Source organism: Podarcis gaigeae (assembly GCF_964106915.1).
Source record: "Podarcis gaigeae genome assembly, chromosome: 4".
NCBI classification, from domain to species: domain Eukaryota; kingdom Metazoa; phylum Chordata; class Lepidosauria; order Squamata; family Lacertidae; genus Podarcis; species Podarcis gaigeae.
The window spans coordinates 25,716,695-25,732,195 of NC_139677.1; the positions used below are offsets into that span (position 1 = coordinate 25,716,695).

The following is a 15,501-nucleotide window of genomic DNA, read 5'->3' on the forward strand; positions in this document are numbered from 1 at the left end:
GAGATAGGCAAACACAGGCTCTGGAAGATGGAGTGGACGAGACCAATAGTGGAACCAATGGACAAGACGGCAGTTTCTGCACATACTGTAGAGGGAACTGAGGGGCCAATGAACTACCTGGGAAGGTAGCCCATCTACGAGAAGGAAAACTGATCCTAAACCTCTGCTGCCAGGGGTGCCAACTTGAATAAAATATTGGGGAGGTCCAGGCAAGCCCCACCATGCATAATGAATCACAAGACACAGTGCATGCACACCATTTGAATGAGGATGCCCATCGGCTTAGGAAGGGGCCCTCCAATATTTTATTGGGGGGGCCCAAAGGAAACAGCCCTTAGGAGTTAGCTCCTATGTCTGTTGCCTTGTGGGACATCTTTCGGAGAAGAAACAGCTAAGGCGTATGCAAATCTGGAGTGAAGTCCCTAAAATGGTTGGGTGGCGCTTTGTATGCCTCCTGCTAACTCCAAGCTGGTACCAAACATGTTGCTGTGCTTTCCTTCAGGCCGCAACAGCAAGGCCAAGAGGAGGTCTTGTCTGGGCATCCCAGGCTTGTGTCCTGGGAGGTCACTTCAGTGCTGTGAACATGCTATTTGGCTTTGCCCCTGGAGGTGTTCTCCATTGCCTCTCGAGACAAGATGGATGCCAAGAAACATGCGGAAAACCCCAGGTTGAATCCCTGGCATCTCAAGGTAGGGCTGAGAGGGAACCCTGCCGGAAATCTTGCAGAGCCAACTGCAAGTCAAGTGAGCTAGATGGACCAATTCAGTATACGGCAGTTTCCTACGTTCCTGTCATGAGCGTAGGCAAGGGAGGCAGCTGCCCCTCCCAGAACAAGTAAAACAACAGAAATACTTAACTAACTGAGCCATCACTTTGGTTGTGCCCCTCCTAACAAAAATCCTGGCTACGCCCATGGTTCCTGGCGAGCTGTACCTGGGGGCTGGACTAGATGTCACTTGGTGGTCCCTTCCAACTCTCCAATTCTACGCTTCCCTCGTTATTAACATTCAGGAGGATTTTTTTTTTTCAAAAATCCACAACCTAATCACCTAGGCGTTTGATGGCTGAAATATGCCATTACTGGCAACCATGAAATGATTAGCTGTGAGGATATTTGTTTGTTTAAATTAAGAAAGAAAAATAATCATACTCTTTGTACTGTACTCTTTGTATTTTTTAAAACTTTTGTTAAAGATTTTCATCGTTTACAAAAGCACACGCATTGTCTCTTTCTTCAGGTTGGCGTTTTCTACAGATCAGTTACATTTGTTGTGAGACACTGGTGTTATATGCAGTGTGGCGTTGGGAAGAAAAGAGGGGACGGGAGAGAGGGGGTGCTATGGGAAAGCTTAAGTTCTTTTACTTAGTGTACACATGGGATTTTGTGTCAGCGTCACTTGGGCACTTGTTATGTTTCCTTGGTGGTCGACACATTCGCAACACATTTGGGCCTACAAGTAAACTTTGCAAAATCTGAGGCTATGTGTTTCAACACCCCATATCCAAAAACAGGCTTCCTCAACTTTGGCCCTCCAGATGTTTTTGGCCTACATCTCCCATGATCCCTAGCTAGCAGGACCAGTGGTCAGGGATGATGGGAACTGTAGTCTCAAAACATCTGGAGGGCAGAGGTTGAGGAAGCCTGTCCAAAAAGAATTCGCCAACAGCACCGAGATAAAACTCTGCCTCACCAAGTTCAGATACCTTAGGGGTGCAAATAAACAAAAAAGCGCAACAAACTCTTTTTCTTCTTTGGCAATCACTCCTAGCCGAGTAAGATTGTCTTCCATAAACACGGTTTTAACAGTGAGTCCGTAAGTGCTTGTGGAGGCCAATTCTGCATCCACACGTCCTTCCACAGTGGGGACATTGGGTGGGAGCTGATCACGGTGAGGGTTTGCCAAGCGTGCCTTCCTCTTAGCACGTTTCTCCCTTGCGTATTGAGTTTGAGTGTCTTCAAAGCCCATGACACCTTTGGGAAAGGCTGTTCTCCAACTGGAGCACTTGCAGGCCAGTGTTTCCCAGTTGTCAGTATTTGTACTATTTTTTTTTTTTTTAGATTTGCCTTGAGACAGTCTTTAAACCTCTTTTGTTGACCACCAGCATTACACTTTCCATTTTTAAGTTCAGAATAGAGTAGTTGCTTTGGAAGACGCTCATCAGGCATCTGCACAACATGACCAGGGGCGACAAATTAACAAAGACCTGGTCAGAGTGGAGCAAAGCTATATCGGTTAAAATGTTGTTGTTGTTTAGTCATTTAGTCATGTCCGACTCTTCGTGACCCCATGGACCAGAGCACGCCAGGCACTCCTGTCTTCCACTGCCTCCCGCAGTTTGGTCAAACTCATGCTGGTAGCTTTGAGAACACTATCCAACCATCTCATCCTCTGCCGTCCCCTTCTCCGTGTGCCCTCCATCTTTCCCAACATCAGGGTCTTTTCCAGGGAGTCTTCTCTTCTCATGAGGTAGCCAAAGTATTGGAGCCTCAGCTTCAGGATCTGTCCTTCCAGTGAGCACTCAGGGCTGATTTCCTTCAGAATGGAGAGATTTGATCTTCTTGCAGTCCATGGGACTCTCAAGAGTCTCCTCCAGCACCATAATTCAAAAGCATCAATTATTCAGCAATAGTCTTCTTTATGGTCCAGCTCTCACTTCCATACATCACTATCGGATAAAATAGCCGTGATCAAAATGATCAACTCCCCCCCCCCCCCAAGTTAGCCTACCTATTCCAAACCCTCCCCAAGCTGTTTGTAGGCTGATGCTGTTGCCTTACCGGGGCCTCTTTCTGGAGGAGGAGCGAGGCGGGGCTGCAAGGCAGCTTTGGCCTCTCCAGCTACGCGCCCTCCTCCTCCTCCTCCTCCCCGGGTCCCGTAGGATTGCAGGGCGGAGGCGGGGCTTGCGCGCGAGCTGGGTATATGTGTGCGTGCCCGCTGGCGCGCGCGCGCTCAGGTGAGCTCGGAGGGGGCGGCGCGAGAGGGAGAGAGCGCGCGCTGTTGGTGATGCTGGTGCTGATGCGAGTCATGGCCGCCGCCAAGCAGGTAAAGAGGAGAGGCAGCGGGGAGGAGAACACTCCCCCCCCCCCGAGGGTTGGGGTTAGGGGGGGTGAGCGGGCAGTGAGGGTCTCTGCTCGAGAAAAGCGGGGGAAGTCCGGGGGGCGGGGCGTGTGCTGCGAGTGCTGGTTTAGTGCAGGCTCTGTTGTTGCGCCTTATTCAGGGGTGGACTCACAATGGAGCCAGAAAAAAGAAAAGAAAAATTATTTTTTGGGGGGGAGAAGCAAATACGGCAACCGACCCCCTATTCTTATTTTTTGCCACGTTGGGGAAAGCAGTTGGCGGGGGACACTAGGCCTGCCAATGTCTTTCATTCATATATATATATGTAATTTTTATATATATATAATTTTCCAATATTCAATATTTACCCAATATTACCACAGTGTTGCCAATTACATACAGATTCCAACTGATATCAAAATATCATTTCCAAAATTTATGCAATTTAATCAAAGTGGTTTCCCGTGCTCCTTGATCCATGTTTTCCGTCCAGTTCTTACAATTCTTTTGTTTTTTTATTAACATCTAATTGCATTTTAGTTGGTATATGAATCATTAAGTGAACAGTGGTGTTCTTAGCTATTGCTGTTCGTGTCAATGCCTCACCTTCCATGGGATTTCAAATGAGGTGCTCTAATTATTTTCCTTTTCCCTGCGTGTGTCAGTCTAAATATGTCCAGTTATGAAGTCCTTTATGATTGGCAATTGGCTTTCTCGTTCACCAATGTAAACGAGTTAGAGCCTCCATGTTCAGAGGCAGTTGCGCCTTGGAAGTCTAGGTGGGGTGGGGGACAACGCAGTGGGTTGCAAGCCTTTGCCTTTGGTCCCTTGCAAGTGAGCATCATGTGGCCTCAGGGCTCGTGTTCACTTACTATCTGGGAACCTTTGTCTAGTTCTAATAATTTCACACACATGCACAACAAACCCTCCTGACACACACAGGGAGTGTAGGTGTGCAGCATTACGTGGATTTGTTGTCATAGTTTCCTAAATGTAGGCCTTCCCCTTCAAGTTGTGGCTTCTCACCTCAAAGGAGGATATAATAAGGTGGCTTGGGCAGGTAAGGTAAAGGTAAAGGGACCCCTGACCATTATGTCCAGTCGTGACAGACTCTGGGGTTGCGACGCTCATCATGCTTTATTGGCTGAGGGAGCCGGCGTACAGCTTCCGGGTCATGTGGCCAGCATGACTAAGCTGCTTCTGGCGAATCAGAGCAGCGCACAGAAATGCCATTTACCTTCCCGCCGTAGCGGTACCTATTTATCTACTTGCACTTTGATGTGCTTTCGAACTGCTAGGTTGGCAGGAGCAGGGACCGAGCAACGGGAGCTCACCCCGTCGCGGGGATTCAAACGCTGACCTTCTGATCGGCAAGTCCTAGGCACTGTGGTTTAACCCACAGCGCCACCCGCGTCCCATGCTTGGGCAGGTACATGGAGAAAATAAATTGTGTACCAGCCCCAAGTTTTGCTGCAAAGAATTCTGGCATACTTATGTTATGAAAACATAACATGCTCTCTTCTTTATTTCAGACAATTTGAAATTATCTCGTAAATCTGGAGGAAGCGATGTAGGCAGCGTCTGAGTTGGAAAGGAGCCTGCGGCTCACTGTCCTTTTATTACCTTGGAAAAGCTTTGTATATTCATTCAATGCCTAACATTGCAGACTCTCAGCTAGAGAGTGATTCTGGAGAAAACGAGCATGGACCTGGAAGAACAGCTTCAGAAGTGAATCTTCATGGTACTGTAAAACCGTTCTGTGCTGCTGGTGCCTCTGTTGCCTCTCTTGGATCTAGTGGGGACAGGCATTATCCGTGGGGATGCCCCGTCACTCACACCCGAGAAAAGTTTTACACTATCTGTTCAGACTATGCTTTCTTAAACCAGGTAACATCCGCTCGCAAAAGCCCAAGTGCTACAGTTAGTGCCTGTCTACAAGACAACACTGCCTTAAATGTTAGGAACAATTCGCCTGGCTTCATTGGCATTCGGACTGGCGCATCAGACATAGTTTACAATGAAGATACTCACTTGGAAAGTTTGTCCAATAGCCTTGGAAAGCTCCCATTGGCGTGGGAAATTGATAAGTCTGAATTCAGTGATACATCCCCAGAGCTGAAGAATCGAGCAGGTACAATTATTTTGATGGAACATTCGGTGGTGGTGGTGTTTTTATCTTAATAAATGGAAAGCAACTCCTGAAAAATATACTTAGGTTGTAATATAAACTCCTGGCTGGCAGTGGCTGGAGTGCTGTAGTCCCAGCTGTATTCACAGCCCTGGTGCTCCTACTGGTGAGAATTGAAGATGGGGCAGGGGAAGATTCCCTTTCACTGTGCTGGATTCCCGGCAGTGTTAAAAATTAGCCAGGCACATTTTGTACCTGGCTATCGGCCCGCTTGCGACCAAGTGAAGATGCCTGGGCGCCAGAATAGCTCACCTGACACCTCCACCCCCTGGAGGTGTGTGCCGGGGTATCATTGGATCAGGACTGTTTTCACACACTAATCCTGTAGAATTCCATCAGTTATATTTTATCTGCATAATCAGAATGAATTTCAGGAACCAAAATCTTTTTCTTGAGCAGCCTGTCTTCCAATTCATGTTTTGCTTTCTGTGTATGTCTCCTATACCCTAAACCAGGCATCCTCAAACTCGGCCCTCCAGCTGTTTTGGGACTACAGTTCCCATCATCCCCGACCACTGGTCCTGTTAGCTAGGGATGATGGGAGTTGTAGTGCCAAAACAGCTGGAGGGCCAAGTTTGTCCATGCCTGCGCCTAAACCGTATCTCTTTCCCTTGTCAAAATAGTCCAAATCTAATTATTGCACACAGTGTAAATTAAGCAAATGAAACCAAGCTATGTACACTTACACGGTCCACACTTCATATTTTGGTTTTAATTTGGAGATCAGCATGACCACATAGAAAAATTTCCCAATTGTAGATTGCTTTTTTCTTTTTGCAATTCTCTCGGAAAACTGACTTTTAAAGTTCATTATTAAATTTATATCCTTACCTGCCTTCCGAATAAGCTCATGTATAATGTTTTGTCTAACTGAAGAATAATGATTAAACTTGTTTGACAGGCAACATAAAGAAGCAAGGAACCAAGAAGATGTCTGTAGAAAAGAAGAGTAAACAATACAGAGAATGTCCGCAACATTATGCTCTTGAAGAAATAAAACAACGGAAAGTGTTAGACCTCCGGAGATGGTAGTTTTCGAAAGCTATTTTTTAATTTTGAATGTGTAAAGATGAATATTTTTAAAACCCATGTTGGGTACAGCTATGTTTATAGTGAGATTATTCAAATCACAGAAGTGTCTTTTGTTTCCGGAAGCATTAAACCAACATAAGCCTCATGGTCCTTTCCAACCTTACATTTCTAGGAATCTATGATTATAAGGCTACTTTGTTGTGGCTCCATTACAAGCTTGTGTGTAGCTCTGCACTCTATCATAGACAGGTGTCTTGCCTCCTCAAAGGAGCAGGAATAACAACAGCCCTGAATGTTTTAAGTGTGAAATGCTGGCTGAGAATATTTCAGATTACTTCTCTGGATCTGGAGCATATGTGTTGACAGTAAAGGCCCCAGGTTTTCCCACAACCTCTAAAATGGATGAAGTTTCCATCAGTATTTCAACGTGATAGGTCTGTCTCTAGCAATAATAAAAACAAAAACACAGCAATACAGCTGCCTTGAAATAATAAGTGGAATCCTGTCTAGGAATCTATATATCTGTTTCCTAAAGAGGTCTCTCTTTTGTCAAGCTTTTTTGCTGTCCCATTAGCTATTTAGCTCTAGTGAAGCAGTTCTAGGTACATCTCTGCATTACTTAAGATAACTATAAGGGTGTTTTCCAACTAAACAGTTCTGCTGGTGCGATCACCTCTGGCTCCTAGTACATCCTCTACATAAATTTTGGGGGTCCCCCATCCCTTCAGAGCAGATTTAGAGGTGTGCGGGTAGAGGGAGAGCATTTTGTATGCTTGTGGAACTACTTAGGTGGATGCGACGCATGGAGTAGAGAGTGCTGAGGTAATGGTTTTCTTGTGAGAGGAGCCAGCTATTCAGTTGCGAAGCAAATTCTGTGACTGAATATATGTATCTATTAATTTGTCAAAAGTGAAATACATTGTTTTCATTTACGTCTTGACATGGCTGCATAAACTTAAGCAATGTGTTCTTTTAAAGGTATTGTATAAGTCGCCCTCAATATAAGACTTCATGTGGGATTTCCTCATTAGTCTCTTGCTGGAATTTCCTCTATAGCACAATGGGAGCTGGAAAGTAAGTCACTCGATGGAGCTATTTAACTATTTTCATTTTGGGGTAAGTCCTACTGGATTTAGTGGGACTTACATCCTAGTCAGTGTTCTAAAGAAATAGCCTAATCCTTGCTTTTTAAAGTGGTAATTCCTTACATTCTCATCTTATTTTTAACCAGCTTACCTCCTATTACTCAAGAAGAGGCTTTGCATATATTGGGATTTCAACCTCCTTTCGAAGAAATTAGATTTGGGCCATTTACTGGAAATACAACATTAATGAGGTAAAGCTGTTCTTGCTATACTTTGCACTATTCTACAGGGTTATACGTGCATCTTTTTTAAAAAAAGTATCTTAAATGGCATTCAGTTATTATTAATCTATAGAACTTTGCTAGGGCTGCAATCTACTCACTTCCCTTGGTGTAAATGCCATTGAGTTCAGTGGGGCTTGCTTCCAAGGAGACCCGAACAGTGGCTAAAGTCTTAATGGACCAATTGTGGTCCATAAATATGTACAAAGCTTTAAAAACGTGCAGGTAACGTTTATGCTGAAATGCACTAACATGCTTTGTTGTGTTGATGCTTCTGGCATATGACTGACCAGCCCTTAAGTTCAGCTGCCCTTTGGTTCAGATGAGAAGGGCTTGTGAAGCAACTTAGCCTGTAAGACCTGCTCTTACAGTGCAGTGAGGTGAAATAAGCAGAAAGCACCAGGGAAGGAGAGGCTGCAATCCTGTGCACACTTATTCGACAGTGCATAGAATCATTTTGCTACATGCTTAATCGGGGCATGTTGTGAACATATAGCCATTTCGTATGATGTTCATAGCATTTAAAGGAGAAATAAAGGGGGGCAGAGGGAATCGTTTCCTGGGGCTATGATGGACCAGAGATGTTGTCTTTTAAGAGTACTATGTTTTCCCACTTTGTGCTCTTCAGGTGGTTCAGACAAATTAACGACCATTTCCATGTAAAAGGATGCTCATATTTTCTCTATAAACCTCACGGGAAGTATAAGACGGCTGGGGAGACTGGTAAGTAACTAATTTTATTAAGGTGAGTTGTCAGACAGAACAATAGAAAATGACAGAAGGGAAAAGAGAACCAGAATATATAGCCACTATGTTTATTAAAACATTTCTGTATAACATCTACATTGAACTCAGTACAGAATTTTTTTTTTTTTAAAGAACAGTGCTATTTTGTAGCATGCATTCTTGAACTTTGCCAGAAAACTTCCTTGTGGAGGGGACTTGGAAAGCATGCCAGTTGAAAACAAAATAGAGAAGAGAGAGCCTCAGCTGAATCTCCTCCTAGAATAATAATAATTATTATTATTTATATGCCACCTGCCCATCTGACTGGTAGTGCCCCATTTTGTTCATTACCCTGGGTTCCTACAGGAGAAAGGGTGGCTTAAAAATGAAACGAAACTGCAGTTGACATAAAACTTCAGATCACCTCAGCTGCTTCTGGAGGCAACACAGAACCTTTCTGGCGGGGCATAAAGTTAATACAAGCTTCCAAATGTTGTTGGATTCCAGCTCTAGCTAGCATGACCCAAAGGTCAGGAATGATTGGAGTTGTAGTCCAAAGTATGTGGAGACTACCATGTTAGGTGAGGCTGGTTTCATTTATTTATTTATGTAATAAAATTTATACACCACTCAATTGCAAAAACAAAACCCAAAGAAATGTTGAAGCTGTTTTTTGTTTTTAAAAAACGCGTTTTGATACAGTTGCATTGCCTTTTTTTTACTAGTACATTTCAATCTGTTTTAATAAACTGAGAGTATTTAGAAGCTATGGCAGTATTTAGAAGCTTATTGTAGACTAAATCCAAATTACCAGTGACTTTTATCTTGTTTTAATTTGTAGCTTCGGGAGCTTTGACCAAACTAACAGAGGGACTGCGAGATGAATCTGTGGCCTACATTTATCATTGCCAAAATCATTATTTTTGCCCCATTGGATTTGAAGCCACCCCAATAAAACCTAGCAAGGCATACAAGTAAGACTTTGATGACCTACTGATGCTATGGGCATTCTTTGAATAATATGTTGTTAAATCCAGGCTACTCTACGTTTCTATATGCTGGGTATATTAAAGCCTTTGGAGAATCAGAGACAGGGTTGTCAGAAGTAGGTGATAGGAAGAACACATGACAGGATGTTTGCTATATGAGAGTCAGTTAGTAGCATCTAACATGCTTGCTTTGCGAGCAGGAGAAACTTATCCTGTTTGCAGAATGACATCAGATGCTACCCAGTGACTTTTTGAGTCAGTGAGTAGAATGAAACTTCCCATTCAGATGTTTATGGATGAAGGTTTTTGGAAATCTATGCCCTATGCAAAGCATCAAAAACAGCACTTGAACAGTTGCTGGTCACCCTGTGGAAAAAGCGAGCCTGAAGTCATTCATATTAATAAAGGTAAAGGGACCCCTGACCATTAGGTCCAGTTGTGGCCGACTCTGGGGTTGTGGTGCTCATCTCGCTTTATTGGCCGAGGGAGCCGGCATACAGCTTCCAGGTCATGTGGCCAGCATGACTAAGCCGCTTCTGGTGAACAAAAGCAGCGCATGGAAACGCCGTTTACCATCCCGCTGGAGCAGTACCTACTTATCTACTTGCACTTTGACGTGCTTTTGAACTGCTAGGTTGGCAGGAGCAGGGACCGAGCAACGGGAGCTCACCCCGTTGCGGGGAAGTGCCAACCTTCTGATCGGCAAGCCCAAGAAGCTCAGTGGTTTAGACCACATCCCTAAGGGGTGCACACCTACTTACAAAAAATGTTTATGTACTTTAACGGCATTGAGAACACAGCATGAAGATGGCTTGCTTTCAATTTTTTTTGATATATTTTCTAATTTGGACTGAAAACCACGCACATCTTCACCAAGAGCAGCAGTAGTGTGAGCTGTAAACTGGGGAGATCTCAGTTTAGCCATCGACTCACCAGCTGTATTCACATTTCATGGTAAGTCATGGCTAATGGTTTGCCATGAACGCTTAGGCTGCCGCCGCCATGGGCTCCTCGCTAGGAAGGGCGAGTAACAAAACGCAAATGTTGGCTTGGTGTTGCATCCAAAAATAACTTAAGAATTCTACAGCAAATTTATTTCCACTTGTGCGTAGCTCATTCAGTGGAACATGAGACTCTTAATCTCAGGGTTGTGGGTTTGAGCCCCCATGTTGGGCAAAAAGATTCCTGCTTGCAGGGGGTTGAACGAGATGACCCTTGTGGTCCCCTCCAACTCTACAGTTCTATGATTCTAAGCTTTTTCATAAGCTGTATGTCTTATTGTGGTAAATGAGTGGATATTATTTTGTGTGCACTAGAGGGCGCCTGTTGCAGCAAGATGTGGAACATTGGATACTCATCGGAGAGCCAAGCAGGAAACACCCAACGATTCACTGCAAAAAGTAAGTTAGCACACCCTAGTGGGATTAATCAGATATAGATTTAGGTTTTATGAACTTCACATGCTTGTAGAGCTGCTGTTAACGGCAAGTGCAAAAACTGGACAAGAGAGATGTTTCCAAGAGTATTTTGAATTTTCATTTACAACTTCTGTGAAGGTTTTTGTGGTACTGTGCTTCTTTACAAAATGCAGGTAGGAGTTTGTATCTTATCTACATCCTGTTTCACATAGGTATCCGGTGTATTACTAGGTATCTGGTGTAGAACCCAGGGGTGGGGGTGGGAATTGGTCTTGAAGAGACGTAAATTTTAAACATCTTTCTCTGCAAAGGTACCGTTTTGTTGAGAAACAAATTTCTAAGAGAAACTGTGTAGCGTCATCTCTTCTGAGTTCACAATTTCTCCTTGGCATTGAACATACTAAGAGTGGTATCAAGACTCTGGAAGAAGATTGTGGTGTCTACAAAATACTAAATCCCCTCCTTACTGTTCTTGTCTTGTTCTCTCTCTTTGCAAAACTAACTTTGCCATCTTAAAAAAAATAAAATACCAAGGTTAGAAAATACAATTTTTTCCACCTTACTGATTAATGAAAATCATTTATCAGTTTGTTTTGGTAACCGAAGAGGCAGAGGCCAAAGAGGAGCTAACAAATTAGTGAGGGAAATACTTGGGTAATGCAGAAGCACTGTTCTCATAGGCCTGTGCGATTGTAGTCATTTTTGAGTGATGAATTTTTTGTGTGTTCATTTTTAAAAGGTCCATCAAAGGGGGAAATGTTTATTTCATGTGCTGTGCAGGATTCTCCTAATTAAGATTGTATTGTAATCTGAATCCCAAATAGTTTTAAAACCATAAAAACTGCTCATGCAATTTTGTTGCATGACATGTTCTACATTGAATTTGTGATCTCTTTGCCACCCTCTCACCACACCCCCTGATTTATTTATTGTTTTGCACAGGTGGGCAGATATTGTAACTGACTTGAACACACAAAATCCTGAGTATCTAGATATCCGGCACTTGGAAAGGGGCCTTCAGTATCGGAAGACAAAGAAGGTAAAATTGCTTCATCTTGATAAAAAGATTATCTTGCTTCTTGAGGATTTATGCCTCATTAGGTTGGCTTGCCTTTAAGGCTCTAGCTGTGAGGGATGATTGCTGCGTGAGTGATGTAAAATTTACAACTGCTGAAGAAACGTGGGAAAATTAATCCCTGAGTGAAAATGTTAGGAAAACATAAGGAAGGAGGTCAGGGAGCTCCAGTAGTTCTGCATCTAGTGTGACTCCCACTGCTCATGTGAACTAAGAAAAGCTGGTGAAATAAATGACTAAAACTTGTTCTCTGCAAAAAGTAACTTTCTCAATATATGCTGCCAAATAAAAGATTGTTTGGCTAAGCATCAGAACTCTGTGGTAACTCTGTGTTTTCTTTCACTGGCCCTCTGAGGAACCTGCCTCAGTATTCCAGTACAGCAAAAAAATTAAAAGACGTTTGACAGCCCCTCTTAAGCAACCTCTTCCTGATCTCTTTGCTCTTTCTAGTGAAAAGGCTGACTTAAAAGTATCTGCTGCAGACCAGCTCTTTCCACCCAATAGTTTATATTCTTGCTCATGGCTCTTACTAGGTCACTGCCCTGTAAAAAATTAGCCAGATAGGAAGTAGCATGACTGCTGAAAAATGCATTGCTGAAATGTGTTTGTTCACATGTTTTCACCAGCTTTTTGGATACAGTGGTACCTCAGGTTAAGTACTTAATTCGTTCCGGAGGTCCGTTCTTAACCTGAAACTGTTCTTAACCTGACGCACCACTTTAGCTAATGGGGCCTCCTGCTGCTGCTGCACAACCGGAGCACGATTTCTGTTCTCATCCTGAAGCAAAGTTCTTAACCTGAAGCATTATTTCTGGGTTAGCGGAGTCTGTAACCTGAAGCGTATGTAACCTGAAGCATATGTAACCTGAGGTACCACTGTATTTGTTCACCAGCTTTTAAAATATTCTGTTGGGAGCTGTCAAGAGTGGTTGGGGAAACTCAGCTAGATGGGTGGTGTATAAATAATAAATTATTATTATTATTATTATTATTATTATTATTATTATTATTAGCAGAGCCAGTGCTGTGAGGGGTTGGCAGAGATGAAGAGTAGCATCTCTCCTGCGCAGGCTCAAAAAAGTTTAAAGTCTTATAATGGAGGGCGAGGAAAGCATGAAATCATAGGAAAGGAACTTAGTACCAAATCTAGAACTTGGTTTTCTGTTTCTCCTTGATTTCTCCTTGATTTTTAGGTAGGAGGAAATCTGCATTGCATCATTGCTCTCCAGAGGCTTAGCTGGCAAAGGTTTGGCCCCTGGAACTTCCCATTTGGAAACGCTAGACAAGACTTGCAGCCTCCATCACAGACGCCGGGTATCGCCAAGTCTGAGAGCGAAGACAATATTTCTAAGAAGCAGCATGGGCGCCTGGGAAGATCTTTCAGTGCTAGCTTCCACCAGGAATCTGTCTGGAAGAAGTTGTCTCATCTTCACGAAAGGCGGAATAGCGGCTTTCAGAGTTACACAGATTTTGACGGGAATGACTAGAAAGAACTGCTTGTGCAATTGATGTACTGTAAAGTATTCCTTAAGATAGGTTTAAAGTACATTATGCGCATAGTAGAGAGAGGGTAGAAATTTCAGTACGACATGGAACCTTAGCAATGTTTGCTGCTTTAAACCTGTGAATGTTGGGGATGCTGAGAAATACTAGCTCAAAGATAAGCACAGAATATTGTACACTTTACAATCCAGTATAATCAGCAATTGACCTGCGTTTCTGACCATGAAATCAGAAGGGGAAATAATCAAGATCAAAGCCATTGTGGGGAGGGTGGGGGCCTGGGGAATCTATTATTAGAAGAGATAGATAATACTCAGAAGCATGAGATTTGTTAACTTCCAAAATGATTTATTAAACACACATTGTATAATGGTTTACCTTTACCTTTTACCTGTATAATGGTATTAAATGTATACTGTGTATTTAGTTCTGAAAAAAGAAAATAAAAAATGCAATAAGGACACCACAGTCCAGTTCTAAATTTACCAACCACCAAATGTTAAATTTGTATTGTTATTGGGTGATCTCAGTTTGGTGACTGTTGGGACATCATTCTGTATGGATTAAGCTCGTTGCGTTAATTGACGACTTTAGTTGGCAGTCACAGGCGATGAGCCTGTGAAAAATCCTGGAAAGAGGAGGTCATTCCTTGCTCCTTTTTGAGGAGGGGGTCAGAAAAATCTTTCACTGCCAGTTGTGCACTCCTCCAACACCTTTTTGTGTGATTGCTTCACAATTTGATAGGCTGCTTGAAAACGCATTCCCCCCCCCCCATCTTAAATGGCTACCGAACTGAGCACCTGAGCTTGCAATATTGTGCTGTTCCTACCTTACCTTTTTTCTTGTGCTTTCTGTATCATTTTCACTCCACTCCTTTAATTGCTTTATTGTTAATATGGGAGGTGCTTTTAAGTGCCGAAACACACTAGCAGCCACAGTGATATACCTCTTTGGCCAGAACACTGTTTGTATCTTTTCAAATGATCATGTCAAGTAGCTTTATTTGGGAATATAATATTTTGTTCTCATTATGGAAAAAACGTTTAATAAAAAATATCAGTGGGATCAAGGACCATCTTTGTTCTGGTTTTGTAATTTTGTAGGTTTGCAGCACTGGCAAACTCTAAAAAGAACTTTCCTTTTAATAAACATAATTTTCTAGTTTTGTCACTTGTTTATGTTCTACATTTGGTGCTCAAAGATCAATCGGTTGCTCACAAACTTGCTCCAAATGTATTTGATTCACAGAGGAAAATTACAGTACATCATCTGTACAGTTCTATGATTCTTTGAAATTTAGTCTCCATCAAACATGCCTCTTCTCTGCTCAGACAAGGAAATCCCCAAGATGCTTCTGAAGTATGACAGGAAAGTCGTCCTGGCCAGGCCATGGCCCCATGGCTGGTTCCTGGTGTCCCTATTTTCTAGTGGCCATCCTGAATTTATAAAAGCTGTTTCTGATTTGATCCCGAAACATCCTGCTTTTCCTTGACATCCCTATTTCCATCAGAGTAATGTTGAAGGATATGGTAAAATGTCGCTATTTCCATTGGATAAATGTTGGGGGGTATGGAGTTTCACAACACACACACACCCTAGCTGTGGAGACCAGTGACCGTATGACATTTAGGAGACAGCTGACAGCACCCATGTATGTTGGAAGTTTTTAAAGTGTTTCATGTTTTATTTATGTTTTTTGTTTTTGTAAATGTTGGAAGCCAGCCAGAGAGGCTGTGACAACCTGGTTGGATGTGTGGGTTATAATAATAATAATAATAATAATAATAATAATAATAATAATACAGTGGTGCCTCGCAAGACGAAAATAATCCATTCCGCGAGTCTCTTCGTCTAGCGGTTTTTTTGTCTTGCGAAGCAACCCTATTAGCAGCTTAGCGCTATTAGCGGCTTAGCGGCTATTAAAGGCTTAGTGGCTAAAAGGCTATTAGCGGCTTAGAAAAAGGGGGGGAGTGAAAAAAATCGCAAGACGTTTTTGTCTTGCGAAGCAAGCCCATAGGGAAATTCGTCTTGCGAAGTGCATCGAAAAACGGAAAACCCTTTCGTCTAGCGGGTTTTTCGTCTTGCGAGGCATTCGTCTTGCGGGGCACCACTGTAATAATAATAATGGAATAGGACATCACTATT

The 15,501-nt window shown here is 42.9% G+C and overlaps 1 protein-coding gene across 2 annotated transcripts; it reads left to right on the forward strand.

Moving 5' to 3' along the window:
* The first annotated feature begins 2,798 nt into the window (after positions 1–2,798).
* On the forward strand, positions 2,799–13,783 carry BIVM (basic, immunoglobulin-like variable motif containing). Of its 2 annotated transcripts, XM_083735317.1 has the most exons (10): positions 2,799–3,044; positions 4,592–5,190; positions 6,149–6,275; positions 7,258–7,353; positions 7,511–7,615; positions 8,274–8,368; positions 9,213–9,345; positions 10,677–10,760; positions 11,721–11,817; positions 13,047–13,783. In XM_083735317.1, exons 2-10 carry the CDS (start codon positions 4,710–4,712, stop codon positions 13,338–13,340), a joined length of 1,512 nt encoding a protein of 503 aa, XP_083591443.1. In that variant the 5' UTR covers positions 2,799–3,044; positions 4,592–4,709; the 3' UTR covers positions 13,341–13,783. The 2 variants fall into 2 exon arrangements, with proteins under 2 accessions (XP_083591443.1, XP_083591444.1); XM_083735318.1 differs by lacking the exon at positions 7,258–7,353 and having other exon boundaries at positions 2,898–3,044.
* The last annotated feature ends 1,718 nt before the right edge of the window (positions 13,784–15,501 follow it).

Excerpts from the sequence above, each read along its gene's own strand:
- BIVM (XM_083735317.1), top strand. The coding sequence starts at position 4,710 with ATGCCTAACATTGCAGACTCTCAGCTAGAGAGTGATTCTGGAGAAAAC. Across the intron at positions 9,346-10,676 it reads AAACCTAGCAAGGCATACAA|AGGGCGCCTGTTGCAGCAAG; the intron begins GTAAGACTTTGA and ends TGTGTGCACTAG. Across the intron at positions 10,761-11,720 it reads CCAACGATTCACTGCAAAAA|GTGGGCAGATATTGTAACTG; the intron begins GTAAGTTAGCAC and ends TGTTTTGCACAG.